A 14448-nucleotide genomic window follows, 5' to 3' on the forward strand; every position below is an offset into this window, starting at 1 on the left:
CGCTTCGCTCCCTCGCTGGGGCGCTTTGCGCCCTCACTATCGTTGGCAGCCCAGTCATCCCCCCAGGTGTACGAACCTGTCTACGCCACTGGTCACACCCATGATTCTCCTGTACCATATGCCATCTCAATATGCCATCTTTTTTAATGTTTATGTTTCTGCACCATGTAATAGAATCGACAAAACCAGGACTTTGTACAGTAATACTAGTTGAGCAGCGTATATCATATCTTTTATAAGATGGGTAGAAGAATCCCTGCAATCTGATTGGTCAATTACCATGTAATTATTTTTACTGGATGCACGCGATATCGGCGATCGATACCACCGATATCCTTTTTTTTTTAATAATTGTCATTTTTTTTTTTTTTTTTTTTTTTTTTTTAACGATTTTTTTTTGTCGTGTTTTTGTTATAATTATAATCTGTTTTAAAAAAAAAAAAAAAATCTATAATTTGTTTAATTTTTTTTTTTTAAAGTTTACACTGACAATTTTTTTTCTTTCTTTTTTTAATTGCATGATAAGTTAAAAATCATGCGTCCGGAAAAAAAATTACCAGACGCATGATTTTGCCATGCATCCGGTAAATCTGTAAAATAACAATTTTTTGTATTTTTGACAATTTTTGGGGTCCCATCTTATAAAACAGATGATGCACAGGTTTAATTTGTGGGTCGGTGGAATTGTGTGCACGCGGTACCTTTGAATTTGGTCTAAAACTCACTCGGCTGGGCCTCGTGGGTTCAAACCATTCAAAGGTACCTTGTGCACACAATCCCAACCGACGCACTCAAACCTGTGCATCATTTGTATATTAATTGCCTTCCCAAATTCGATGCTGTACTTCTTCCGAGCACACTTCTTGTCTACCATATTGTTCCTCCAAGGTAAATGAACTTTTCTGCATGTTTGAGCTGTTCTCCTCCAATGTTTATATTCAGTAGTTGAGGGTGTTTGCTTATTGCTTGTACTCCTGTTTTGGTAATGTTTATTTTTAGTCCAAAGATTGAGCTGTTCTGATTGGAGGTCTCTATCATTGTCAGCTATAAGGACAATTACGTCAGCAAATCTTAGGTTGTTGAGCAGCTGCCCCTGCACTCTTACGCCAATCATTACACATCTTTAATCAAGTTTCTGCCATTCTTCTAAGAGGAAACCAAAGGTAAAAACAAATGTTCTTCTTTTCCTCATTACTGGTTAAACTTGTACATACTTCGTCAGGGTACGTATAATAATGTTCATAATTTTTTTTTTTACAGGTGCTGCTTTTGTTTACATGACTACTGCAATTTGCTTTGCTGTGATCTGTCATCTGAAATGTATCAAAAAGTACTGGGTTAACATGATTCCAGCTAAATTTCTGAAAGATGGTGCGAAGGTTTTATATAAGCATTTAAGTTTATTAATGAACCTTTCTATCTTGACGTGTATTTTTCCAGAGGATCTGAAAATAAGCAACAGTGACTTCACTTTTTAAAAAGAAAGATAAAACTGATGTTAGCAATTATAGATCTATTCGTGTTTTAAGCGTAGCTTTAAAAATTATAGAAAAATCGGTCTTTGTTCAAATTGAAAAATACTTCAAAGAAAATGATATAATTTATGAATTTCAATCTGGTTTTTGACACGACTATTCGACTGAAACATGTCTAATTCATTTGACTGCTTGTTTGAGGACACAAACTTCCCACGGGCGCTTTGTTGGTTTGGTGCTCCTTGATCTGCAAATAGCTTTTGATACAGTTAATCATGGCGTCTCATTGAAAAAGTTACAAATAATGGGTTTTAACAGGGATTAGTTCATATCTTACTTGTCCATGATCGACACAAGTAGTGGTCATTCATGATATTCGTTCCAAACTAATGTATATAACATGCGGTGTTCCTCAGGTAAGCATAATAGACCCAATTTGATTTACAAGTTATATCAATGATATGTGTATTTGTATAAAAGACTTTAAACTATTATTGTACGCAGTTGACAGCGTACTACTCTATTCCAATCCGAATCCAAAATATCTTGAGGATAAGTTTAGTGAACAGCTGTCTATGTATTTCGATTGAATGACCGATGATAAGCTTTCTTTACATGCACTTGAGGAGAAACAGAAAGTATTTTGTTTTGTACTAAAAGCAGTTCTAAAAAGTCATTTGAATTCAAAGTGACACTCAATAATCAAGTAATCAAGAGAAAGTAATATGTGAAGTAGTTAGGCATTGAGTTTGCTAGCGCAATTTTATTTTCATCTAATTAGTAGAATCATTTGTAAAAAAAGAGCAAATTCTCGTCTGAAATATGTGCAGAGATATCAAAGTTGTACGGATTTAAACGCAAGACGTATACTCTGTTTGGCTCCTTTTTGATGTTTGTTGGGTAGAAAGATAAAGAAGAATAATATATGGAAATATACAGAAAAAATATATTTGAGATATTACATAGTAAAAAAAACGGCAAAATAAGAATGGAAGGAACGAGAGAGGAATATAGAGTGGGACGGAGGAAAGAGTAAAGATACAGGGATCGAGGGGGGGGGGGGGTGTAGGCGTGAAGAAAATGGTCTAGGAACGTAGCTGTACTTTACTATTGTATTACGAGCTTTCGGTTTGTGAGGCCTTCTTCAGGTTCTGAAGTGCAAACACATACAAAAGCAAATACATTGTATGAACAAATATACATGGCATACATGGCATACAAACTTAATATCACTCAATCATAGACCATTTTCTTCACGCCTACATATTATGGAACACCCGTTGTTCTGTCAGAGTTTAGAATTCTCGCACTTTTATATATATATATATATATATATACCCTGTATTACAAGGATGTAGAGAGAAGGGACGCGGATGGACAGAAAGAAAGAAATATAGGGGGAGGTTAGACAGGTTTATCTTTATAATTTTTTTTTTTTTTTTTAATTATACCGGATAATTATGTATACTTTCTATTTCACAACTTTAAACCATGTCAAATGTATTATATCATTGAATGTTGAATTGTATTTCTGATTTCTTGTCATAATTACTGTTCTGTTGGAAATGAAAAATTAAACTGAAACTGAAACTGAAACAGAAACTGGCAGAGGGAGATGGAGGAAGAGAGGAAAAAACAGTAGAGCGCATGAGCGTCAATCCTTACGTAATACCTATTGTTCAGGGGGGATGAATGAATAGATCATCCCCCCTGAACAATAGGTATCAATTACAGATTTATGCCCATGGTAGAGAGAGAGAGAGGGGAAAAAGAGAAAGAGAGAGAGAGAGAGAGAGAGAGAAAGAGGTATCTAATTGCGTAGTGATCAGAAACTTCGCTTTCTTCTTCTTTTCCTTCTTCTCCTTCATCATCACCATAATCAATTATTTATCATTATTATGTATTATTATCATTATTACTTATTTTCAGATTACTATTTTTCATATTCCACATTCACATTCAATTATCATAAACATTAAACAATAATGAAAACTTATTTTTTCAATAGGTATTAAAAATACATCCAATTATATCAAGCTATGAAAGTAATCAAAGAGTCAAAATAACAAACGGAGACATACATAATCGCATGGTATTTAAACTGAAATTATATACAAAATCTGTCCAGTGGAATTTGAGGGAATCCAGCGCTCCGCCCCCCCCCCCCCAGGATTCGTCGAATATTAATTTATAACGTGGCGTCCCATACTTGGGAAATGCTTTGACGTAATCAACTAATAAAGTCATATGTAAACAAACGATATGTCATCATTATTTATAAAGTACTCTCAAAGTTTTAGACACAGACACAGTATAAACACAGCACTGTTGTTATCAGACAGACAAAGACTTGTTATCGCCTAGTGACGTGTCCATTGTGACATTTTATAATACAGTATCACTAATCAAGTTCCGCCATTCTTCTAAGAGGAAACGACAGATAAAAACAAATTTCTTCTTCTTCTTCGTCCTTGCTGGTTAAACTTGTGCGTACGTCGTCAGGGTGGGTATAAGGGACTTTTAGATTTGCGTGGACTGATACCTGTGACGTCCATTCAAGGCAGTGCATTAAAATGACGTCGACCGTAGCAATTCACATTGTCTTCGTGCAAATTCGTGCTAAAAGTCCCTAATCATGGACCTACTACGGATGGACATTCGACGTGATTCTTTCTTTGATCCAACGAGATCCGCCGCCTTCTCATTATGTGCATCTTAATGAGAACATTCAGCTGTTTTAACAATAACGACTGCGTCATTGATAAAGGAGCAGTTTCCCTCTCTTGGGTTTTGTTTGAAGGGTGTGCTCTGTAAGAGTGTGTCTTAAATTTAAAAAAACATTACCAATGAGGAGCAGCAAAGTGGAAAAGCAGACGATTTTGGTGATATGAAATTTATTATTACTGATTCGCACCAATGACCTCAACAAACAATTAGAAGGCCATGATCTTTATGAGCTATGTGCGTTGTAATTCTGGAATATTATGAGGAAATTGGGGGAAACGGGATTTTAAATCACAAACAATCCAAATATAACCTATCTGGTAATACCAACATGTTTTTCAAAAATAAAACATAGTACATGGAACAACAATTTCCGATTATTAACCACAGCTGCACATTGATTTCCAATGATTTAAGCGATTTATTATCTTCTGCGCATTCATATTAACATGTTTAAAATCACTATCTTGATTCTGTCCCGGCTTATGCTACGTTTACACTATGTTCCCGGCGGCCACGGCAGCCCCGTTTGCCCGAAACCTAGTGCGCCGTGAGATTTTGGCAATATTTTTCTCTGTGTTCAAGTTTTGTTAGGTCTTATCAAGTTTTCTCACGGTCTTTCACGGTATCCGTGACGGGACGTGCGGGGAAACGGGCTGCTGAGTCCCGGAGGCTCCAAGGCGCACTACGGTTAGGCCCCGGTCTACCACGGATGTCAGTACGTTCCCTCGCGGCCCGTCATGTTCTGATGGGGTCCCTCACGTTCTGTCAAGGCTTTCTACGGATGAATCGTGGATGCCGGGCAGCTTTGGAGTACGGTTGTGCCCACGGTATAAAAAGAAGGCCTCCCAAACAATAACGTACAGCGTAGGATGCTGCTGGAGGAAGTCAATGATGAGCTCCTTCTCATCCTCCGTAAAGGTGGTGACGACCCTGGGGGCTGCCCTCCTCCTAGCTGGTGCGTCTTCCTCAGCCTCCCCAGCCTCAGGTTCAGGTTCCAGTTCAGGGACCGGGTCAGCAGCAGCAGCATGCTCTTCTTTATTTGGCAGGAGTGAACGGCGAGGATCTTCAGGCTGTTCCTGCTCCTCTACCACTGGTGGTGGTGGCGGTGGTGGTTCAGGACGGAGGGCCTTCGAACGTCTTGGCTTCTTCGGTGGCATAGCTTGGCCTTCTTTCTTCGTATTGTAGATGCAGTAATGTGTCGTCGATTGCTCAGACTCGAATGAAGCTGCTGTCGCGCCCGTCTTACTACCTCCCGACCGTGTGCGCCGTGTCAGAACGCAACGCGCCGCGCCTGTAAACCGTCAGACGCCGGGATGCGCCGTGATTAAACGCGACAAAAAGGCTACCATATACCCTGGCCTGCCGTGAGAACCGGGGCAAACCTTGGCAAAACGTGGCTAGACGGGACAAAATGCGCAGCAACCGTGAAGCAACCGTGACAAAACGTGCACTAAACGTGGCAGAACGTAACAAAACTTGAAAAGACCGTAAGATGCCGGGGAATGTGCGGGCTTCCAGTCCCACTACGGACCATCTCCAAGTTTTGTTACGGCCTATTAAGGACTGTCACGTTGTGTTCCGTTCACCCCGTTTTACTACGGCCTTCTAGGTTTCTGATCCGCACCGTGACTGCCGTGGCAAATATATTGACAGTTGAAAATTATGACACAGTATCCACGGCAATCACGGCCTGTCACGTTCGCCCATACGGGCCCCCTCGTTGTGTCACGTCAATCCCGTTTCGTCCACGTTGGACCGAAACGGGGTTGCCGTGGCGACCGGGAACATAGTGTAAACGTAGCATTATTGGTGGCAGACCTCAAGAGATCAAAGTGAAGAAACATGTACGGAATGTTATTAAAACGACATTGACGGAGACAATCACAATGAATTCTTTAACAAAACGACGAACGTCCATTCGAATTAGGTCAATGGTATAATAATGTGCATTCTTTTTTACAGGTGCTTTTTGTATTGTTTTTTGTGTGTACATGACTACTGCAGTGTCTCTCCTGCCCTACTCTTTGGTACATTTACGAAAGAAAAGGTGTGAGTGAGCACTAAAAATATATATTTAAAACAAAAGGGGGGGGGGGAATGAGTTACTCAACACCCCCTCCCCCCCCCCCCCCTTTGAGCAGAAAAAAGAAAGAAAAAGGTACATTTTTGTGGTTACCATATTTTTGTCAAACTTTTGTGGGGCCATTTTTGCCAGGGGGTGGTCCTGCCGGGCACCCCCTGCCTTTGACCTACTTATTCTGAAATCGAACTTAGGCTGTGTTTTGATACCATGTACCTTCATATCAAATTTTATTAACATTTATCTAACATTACTAAAGTTATTGAACGGAAACCAGATTTGTGACGGACGGGCGGCAGCGTTAATATCCATCCATCCATCCAAAAGATATTCGATATAGCGCCTTTTCCTTATCCTTATCGTTATCGTTATCCTTTCCGACTTCGTCGGCGAGGGGATAATTAAAGGAATCAGAAGAGATATTCGAATGACATTGATATAGCCTTAATACAGAATACTTTTCTTTTCTCTGCCAGGTTCATACTTTTTAATTTTGTATATACTTATGTTTTCGTACGTTTTAGAAATTCAACATATTCATCATTATATTCATCTTCTTCCTCCTCCTTCTCCTCCTCTTTCTTCTTCTCCTTCTTTTTTTTTTCTTCCTTTTTTTCTGCATTTTCTTCTTCTTCTTTTTTTATCTTCCTATGCTTCTTGTACTTATTATTTATATCATTATTATTTAAATTTCATTATTATTACTATCATCATTATTATCTTTAATAAGTTTTTTTTAATTTTCTGTAGATAATACGACTTTAACTTAATAATTTTGTAGGGGACCCCACTGGAAATAAGCTCTGACTCGAGCTTTCGTGTGTTATCCTGTTCAAGCTGACTTAATTCGATCTGTTATTCTTTTATATTGTTGTATGTTGGAGACTTGGTGAATAAAATCAATCAATCAATCAATCATCATCTAGTACGGAATTTAGGCGTTGGCCTTTGATTCCCGGTCACTGTATACGTCTGGCATTGCATTGTCACATGAAAAAGATAGTACATGTCTTTAGTGTGCTTACGGGAGGAGTCGGGGAAGGTCACTTTGCTTGTTCCACCTTATAATCCTTTTGAAAGATTCAGTTGTTTTTCGTTTGCTCTATATTTGCAGGCAGGTTGCTTTTGGCTTTTCACACTTATCCAATGTTCGAGCCTACAAGGATATAACTTTGGCTTTGAGAAAAGTCCAGTACAAGTGAGCTATCGTATAGACATTAAAGTATTCTACCATTTAAATCAATTTTTAATGATGTACCGGCAGGAACCATATATACATGCAAATCCATGGAAACTTCTTTTTGCTATTTGTTTATAGCTTGATTAAAATCCATCATGATTGATCTGCTTGGAGCTGGAGAGTCTGGCTTGGGTCAGATTAATGCCCTGACCATTACAGCAACCCTTGGAGTGGTAACTGCTACGCTGGCCCTCTGGACCATCGTGAGGCCAAAGCGATTTCCTCCTGGTCCAAGAGGCCTGCCTATCGTTGGCAGCATCTACAGTAAGTCAAATGTAGATCCTAATTTACCAGGCACCCACTTCTAGTGATATTCCAACAAAATCGCAGAAAAATACACAGAGTGGATCGAGAGCCATTCAGCTGCACAAACTTCAACATTAATGCGCCAAATGTGGTTCTCAAATTGCAAAAAATCCCTATTCTTGGAGGGGGTAGGAGAAAGAAATTTTACGTCATATTACTCCAGGAAGTGCCTGAAAATGCGTCTAATGTGGTTCTAAAATTGTAAAAGCTTCCTATTCTGGGAGGGGGTCATAACCCCCTGCCATACCCACCCCCGCTTGGTCGCTCCGCTCCCTCGCCGCTAAAGCCTTCCTCTGTCGCTTCATCGTATTATATATATTTCAACCCATGCCATTTTGTGCCCCCCCCCGTAAGAAATTCCTGGATCCGTCACTGATGCCCATACCACCTGAGCTTCGGGGGCTCTGCCCCTTGACACCCGCCGGGGCTTTGCCCCTTGACCCTACTTTGAAAAACGTGCAGCGGTGCTTTCATGTAAGAGTGGGTTGATGCGGGTTTTTTTTTGTCACCCCCCCCCCCCCCCCCCAGAAAAAAAAAGGGGAAAAAAGGCACGTTTTTGCTCATTAAGCCACTGCATGCAAATGTCTGTGAAGAATCTTATTAGAAGCTATAATCCAAAATCCAAAAGAGAGCTCCATTTCACAAGAAAGTATTCAAAAACAGTTTGGTACTAGATTTTCATATTGCCATTGAACTTCAGATCTACATCTAGACTAAATTTTGTGCTTTCTTATTTTGGCTGTTACTGTCATTGTTAGAGGTTTTATACAGCTTCTCCTCTTGATATCTCATCTTGATACATTTTAATGTTAGTTAAATCTTTCATGTTTGTTATGCTCCTTTGGTTTTCAGGTATGAATGATTCTCCTGAGGTTGTCTTTGGGGAATGGGCCAAGAAGTACGGTGATGTCTTTGGCTTCAAGGCGGGGCAGAGATGGATGGTAGTTCTCAACCGTCAAGCATTGATCAAGGAAGCCGTCCTCAAACAGAGCGTGGACTTTGCTGGTCGTCCAGATTTCTTCTCTAGTAAGTGGATAGGGTTTAGTAATCAAATATCAACATAATAATTTATGCTATGATTATATAGAATAATGGTTGTTTAAGTTGTGAACATAATATTTTATGCCGTGACAGGGATAATAGTTGTTGGATATCAACATACTATTTTAACTATGACTGAGGTAATAATGTCGGAGCACCAGACAGTTACAGAATTGCTATATGATATCAAGTAATACTTTATGCTATAACTGGGATAATTATAATAATCAACATAATATTTTATGATTTGACTGATGTAATGATAAGGGACCACCAGGACGGAGTGCTGTATGTATAATATCAACATTATTCTGATGCTATGACTGAGGTAGTAATCCAAGCCCCATCCAAGTCGACTACCTTTCTAGCTTTTCCTGCCTTCTCTCCTTTGCTTCTTCTACTTTACTCAATTATAACAATGTTGCTTTGCGTTTGTTGCATAATCATGTTTTTTTTTATAGTTATATATGTTTAGATACTGAAATTATCTTTGCAAATTCAGATAGCAGATGAAAGAGCAGAGAGGTTATATGCAGCAAAGATATGCAGAGTCGGAGAAAGACAAAGCAATATGTGGGAGAGAGAAAGTTAGAGAGAAGGAATTGACATTTGAGGTGTTGGGGCATGCAGTCACCATAGTATTGCATGCTTAAAATTAAGAAAACTTTATTAAGAAAATAATCCTTGTATTTTATTGTTTTCTCTTGGCCAGCAATATATTAATGCTAATCAAATTTGGTTGACCTAAAGGGCATCATAAATGCCGGCCACTGTCGATCTTTACAGTAGGGGTTAAAATGAATGTATTGAAAAAGGATGTACGCAAACATAATTAAGTAGGTGTATATTCTTGCTGATATCGTGTTTTCATGTATTTCAATTTTCAGTGGAACTCCTCACGGAAGGATTCAAGGATATTGCTTTTAGCCCTTACAATGAGACCTGGAAACTTCATCGCAGGTTGGCTCACTCAGCTCTCAGGTAAAACTGAGCTAATATAGTCAGACCTGCTCAAGCGACCACCTGTGTAGAAAGACTACCTGCCTTTGATAATAGTAATAATAATAATAATAATAATAATAATATGTCTTATTTACCCAAGATTACTCCATCAGTATTAATAATATTCTCCCTCAGCGCACTGCAATCATGTTATTTATTACCCGGGCTGTATAAAGGCCACATGTGTTTGTTTCTCTTGTAACTGGCTTCTCAATGAAACACAAACCAACAGAACCTAAATATAAAGACCACCTGCCCTTAAAAACCACTTTGCTTGTCTCCCATTAGCGGTCTTTGTATACAGTGTACATACGGGGTGTTTATCATTATCATGATCATTGCCATGTATTCAGCGGGGAAGCGGGGAATTGAATCACAGGCGCCAGTGATGAATGGGCGTCCGAATCTAAGTCTGGATCCGGCAACATTTTGCATTTTTGCGTTTTTACGTTGGGTTCATACCAGCGAGTGAAGAGCATTATACTGAACTGAATAAAGAATAATAGCTTTATATTGGATCATACTAATACTGATACGGGCTAAAGACAATGTGGTATTTGTATAGAGGTATTCCAAAATGACATTCTGATAATCAACATTTGTTCTGGTATCATAATATATACGCATAATACAACTGATCTTTATGATTTCTTAACGTGACATAGCTTCTTCTCCCCTTGCAAACAAAAAAGAAAACAAGGTTATTTAATAAAAGGATCATGCGACAAATAATCATTGTGATTCAAATTGATGCAAGGATTTTTTTTTGAATAAGCAATGCTTTTCACCAGAATCTTCTTTGTAAAAACGACTTTTACAAATCACAGCCATGCAAATCTGCCACTGTGTTGTAAGATCACTTTCAGATTAGGAGAAGTGTATTCTTCAATGAGAATTTTACATTGAATGGAACGTCTCAACTCAGTAAGCATGGCTGCGATTTGTAAAAGTTGTTTTTACAAAGAAGATTCGGGTGAATAGCAGTGCTTATCCAAACAAATATTCGCATCAATTTGAATCACAATCATTATTTGTCGCTTAATCCCTTTTAATGACCTTGTTTTCTTTCTCATTTGCAAGGTGAGAAGAAAATATGTCACGTTAAAGACATCATAAAGATCAGTGTTGTATGCGTATATATTATATGCACAGGCCCCGCGGAACGTTTATCAAAGTGGGGGCTAAAATATTTACGATCAGGTAGAGGGTAGCGAGCGTAAATTGGTGTGGGGGGGGGGGGGGTTCAGGGGTTTTAGGCATTTAATTACGGTCAGAGAAGCACAAATATTTTGATGCCGCATTTGTGTCACTGGCAGGTCAGGGGGGGGCGTTTTTTATTTTATTTCTTAAGGTAAAATTTACGTTACTATCCTATTTTTTTAGCGGTTTGGGAGGCTAGGGGGGGGGGGGGCGGGCCGGTAGAATCGACCCGTGGATCCGCGCCTGTCCAAAATAGCACACACACAAAATCGCCTCGCCGCTACGCGGCTCAGTAAAGAAAAAATGTAAAAGTTGCTCCGAATAATAGGGGGTGCTTTCAAAAACAGGGAACAATCATACGCGTACCCTAAATAACACTGAGTGGGGGGGGGGGGGGGGGGGGCGGGTTCCTTCCAAGTTCCTGGTATAACTGCATGATCGATGATCATAATATCATAATATATGCGCATAATACAACTGATCTTTATGATTTCTTAACGTGACATAGCTTCTTCTCCCCTTGCAAACAAAAAAGAAAACAAGGTTATTTAATAAAAGGATCATGCGACAAATAATCATTGTGATTCAAATTGATGCAAGGATTTTTTTTTGAATAAGCAATGCTTTTCACCAGAATCTTCTTTGTAAAAACGACTTTTACAAATCACAGCCATGCAAATCTGCCACTGTGTTGTAAGATCACTTTCAGATTAGGAGAAGTGTATTCTTTAATGAGAATTTTACATTGAATGGAACGTCTCAACTCAGTAAGCATGGCTGCGATTTGTAAAAGTTGTTTTTACAAAGAAGATTCGGGTGAATAGCAGTTCTTATCCAAACAAATATTCGCATCAATTTGAATCACAATCATTATTTGTCGCTTAATCCCTTTTAATGACCTTGTTTTCTTTCTCATTTGCAAGGTGAGAAGAAAATATGTCACGTTAAAGACATCATAAAGATCAGTGTTGTATGCGTATATATTATATGCACAGGCCCCGCGGAACGTTTATCAAAGTGGGGGCTAAAATATTTACGATCAGGTAGAGGGTAGCGAGCGTAAATTGGTGTGGGGGGGGGGGGGGGGGTTCAGGGGTTTTAGGCATTTAATTACGGTCAGAGAAGCACAAATATTTTGATGCCGCATTTGTGTCACTGGCAGGTCAGGGGGGGGGGGCGTTTTTTATTTTATTTCTTAAGGTAAAATTTACGTTACTATCCTATTTTTTTAGCGGTTTGGGAGGCTAGGGGGGGGGGCGGGCCGGTAGAATCGACCCGTGGATCCGCGCCTGTCCAAAATAGCACACACACAAAATCGCCTCGCCGCTACGCGGCTCAGCAAAGAAAGAATGTAAAAGTTGCTCCGAATAATGAGGAGGAAATAATGTGCAGAACGGGAAAAAATCGAGAGAACAGCTATGTAGCTTGTAAATTTGTAAGAGGGAAAACGCTGATTAAAATGATAATAACGAAATTGCAAAAAATTGAGGAGTATCATAGGTTCCAATATAATGGATATTTGTATAAAAAAGAGCCCCCGTCAGTACTAAAAGAGCCCCCGTGAGAAGGCTCACGGGGGCTCTTTTTTGGAGGGGGGAAGAGCCCCGTGGACAAAAAATTAATTTGAGCCCTGGTTCATACACAGAGTCTGTAAAAAGTTCAATGCCCCCAAAATAGTGTGGAGTTAATGTGTGGAACCCTGCTTGGGTCTCACTTCCTTCCCCCCCCCCCACTCCGGGGTCGGAATGACCGCATACGTGTTACCAAAATCTCCGGTAAAGGGGGACTTTTCGTGCGACAAAGTCCGGCCCGAGAATTGTAAAAAAAAAAGGGGGTGTATTTGACTTTTCACCTGGAGATTTCTTTAAAAGGGGGTGTTTTTTCTTTATTTTCTCATCTCTTTGGACTCCTGAGAAATTATTCTGAATTTAGGGGGTACATCGAGATTTTTTTCCGAATATAGGGGGGTCTGCAAGGCAGGTAAAGCCCGCGAAAAGCCCGCGAAAGGGGGGTTCGGAAATGTTGGCAGTCCTCAGATAGGGGGTGCTTTCAAAAACAGGGAGCAATCATACGCGTTCCCTAAATAACACTGAGTGGGGGGGGGGCGGATTTCTTCCAAGTTCCTGGTATAACTGCATGATCGATGAGAAAGTACAGGTGGGCCCCTAGTCTTTAATGAAGAGTACTGTCTGTGACCTCTATTTGCAATGTCCTATTCAAGGAATGTAGTGTTTGCTACTGCGTAGACAGGTTACTTTAGTCCATGTTTCAATGAGAAACTGTTACTGTTCCTGTAGACTGTGTTTATGGACAGAGACGGGGTGGTGGGTATTAACAAACAGTGCAGGCTGCAGTCAAATCTTGCCCAAACATTTGAGCGTTGAATATTGATTTTTATTTCTTTCAGAAACAGAAACAGTTACCCTTACCATAAAGTTTTTACCTATGGAATATATTGCGGGCCCAATTTATCATTGAAACGGAGCATTCCAATTTTTTAAAATTTGTTTATGATATCGTCCAAAATATCAAGTGGTTCAAAAGGGGTTTAAGTCCATTTTCAAAACTTTGATGGATCAAAGGCCAAGATCGCTTTTACATATATATTCTTATTTCATTCATGTATTTGTAATTTTAGGGGAGGGGGGTGGTGGGGGTATCAGCAAGTCAACTGGTAGTCTAGTTCTGGACCCTATATGATTTTTGTTATTCGCCGACTATAAACGTTAAGCCGAGTGATTGGCGCGATCCTTATTGACCGCCATTTCCCCACTAATCGCGCGAGAATAGGGTAGACTTCTCCTTTGATACGTGTTAAAAAAGATGTTAGTCAGTCACTCAATAGTGTCTGACAGGGAAGTCTAGAAACTAAACGGGTTCCGTGCATAATTTGAATACTAGGACACTGCTAACGTTAAATTTCACAGATAGGAAATACGTGACACAGTCATAATTGCTGCAAAGTTCTACAGAAGTTGACGTTGGCTGCAAAAGGGACATAGTACCTTTAACAGATATTATTACCCCGGTCATCAGATTCGTTCGCACACATGCAGTGTGCACTATCTCCACTCCCTTTGGGAGTATTCCTAACACGACCTTTGCATTTTATTTATTTATTTTTTTATTTATTTATTTCATTTCCAGGCAAGATGATAACATACAAAACATCACAAGGTTAACAAATGATAGAACATACTGTAAACATAATGATATTTAGCACCAGCCAATGCCTGAGGATCACCTAAAAGAATTAAAAAAATTCTGTCGAGAGGCTCTCCACATTGGCTGGTGCATACATAAAACAAAATATAAAGATAAGGTCAACATAATTTATAAATGAATGTGTAACTAAAACTAACGGTAATATACATGTA

At 39.4% G+C, this 14448-nt stretch overlaps 1 protein-coding gene across 2 annotated transcripts in view; it reads left to right on the forward strand.

The window, feature by feature from the left end:
• The first annotated feature begins 1058 nt into the window (after positions 1 to 1058).
• LOC594032 (steroid 17-alpha-hydroxylase/17,20 lyase) overlaps positions 1059 to 14448 on the forward strand; it is a 40807-nt gene continuing 27417 nt past the window's right edge. The window contains exons 1-4 of one of the 2 annotated variants that reach the window (XM_030979992.1): positions 1059 to 1163; positions 7601 to 7786; positions 8681 to 8854; positions 9757 to 9850. In XM_030979992.1, coding sequence (XP_030835852.1) covers positions 7618 to 7786; positions 8681 to 8854; positions 9757 to 9850 — 437 coding nt within the window. In that variant the 5' untranslated portion in view covers positions 1059 to 1163; positions 7601 to 7617. Of the gene's footprint in view, positions 1164 to 3809; positions 3979 to 7600; positions 7787 to 8680; positions 8855 to 9756; positions 9851 to 14448 lie in introns of those variants that run through there. The other variant, XM_030979993.1, reaches the window with a different exon arrangement.

The sequence above is a fragment of the Strongylocentrotus purpuratus genome, unplaced genomic scaffold (assembly GCF_000002235.5).
Source record: "Strongylocentrotus purpuratus isolate Spur 01 unplaced genomic scaffold, Spur_5.0 spur5_scaffold_10, whole genome shotgun sequence".
In the NCBI taxonomy this organism is placed as follows: domain Eukaryota; kingdom Metazoa; phylum Echinodermata; class Echinoidea; order Camarodonta; family Strongylocentrotidae; genus Strongylocentrotus; species Strongylocentrotus purpuratus.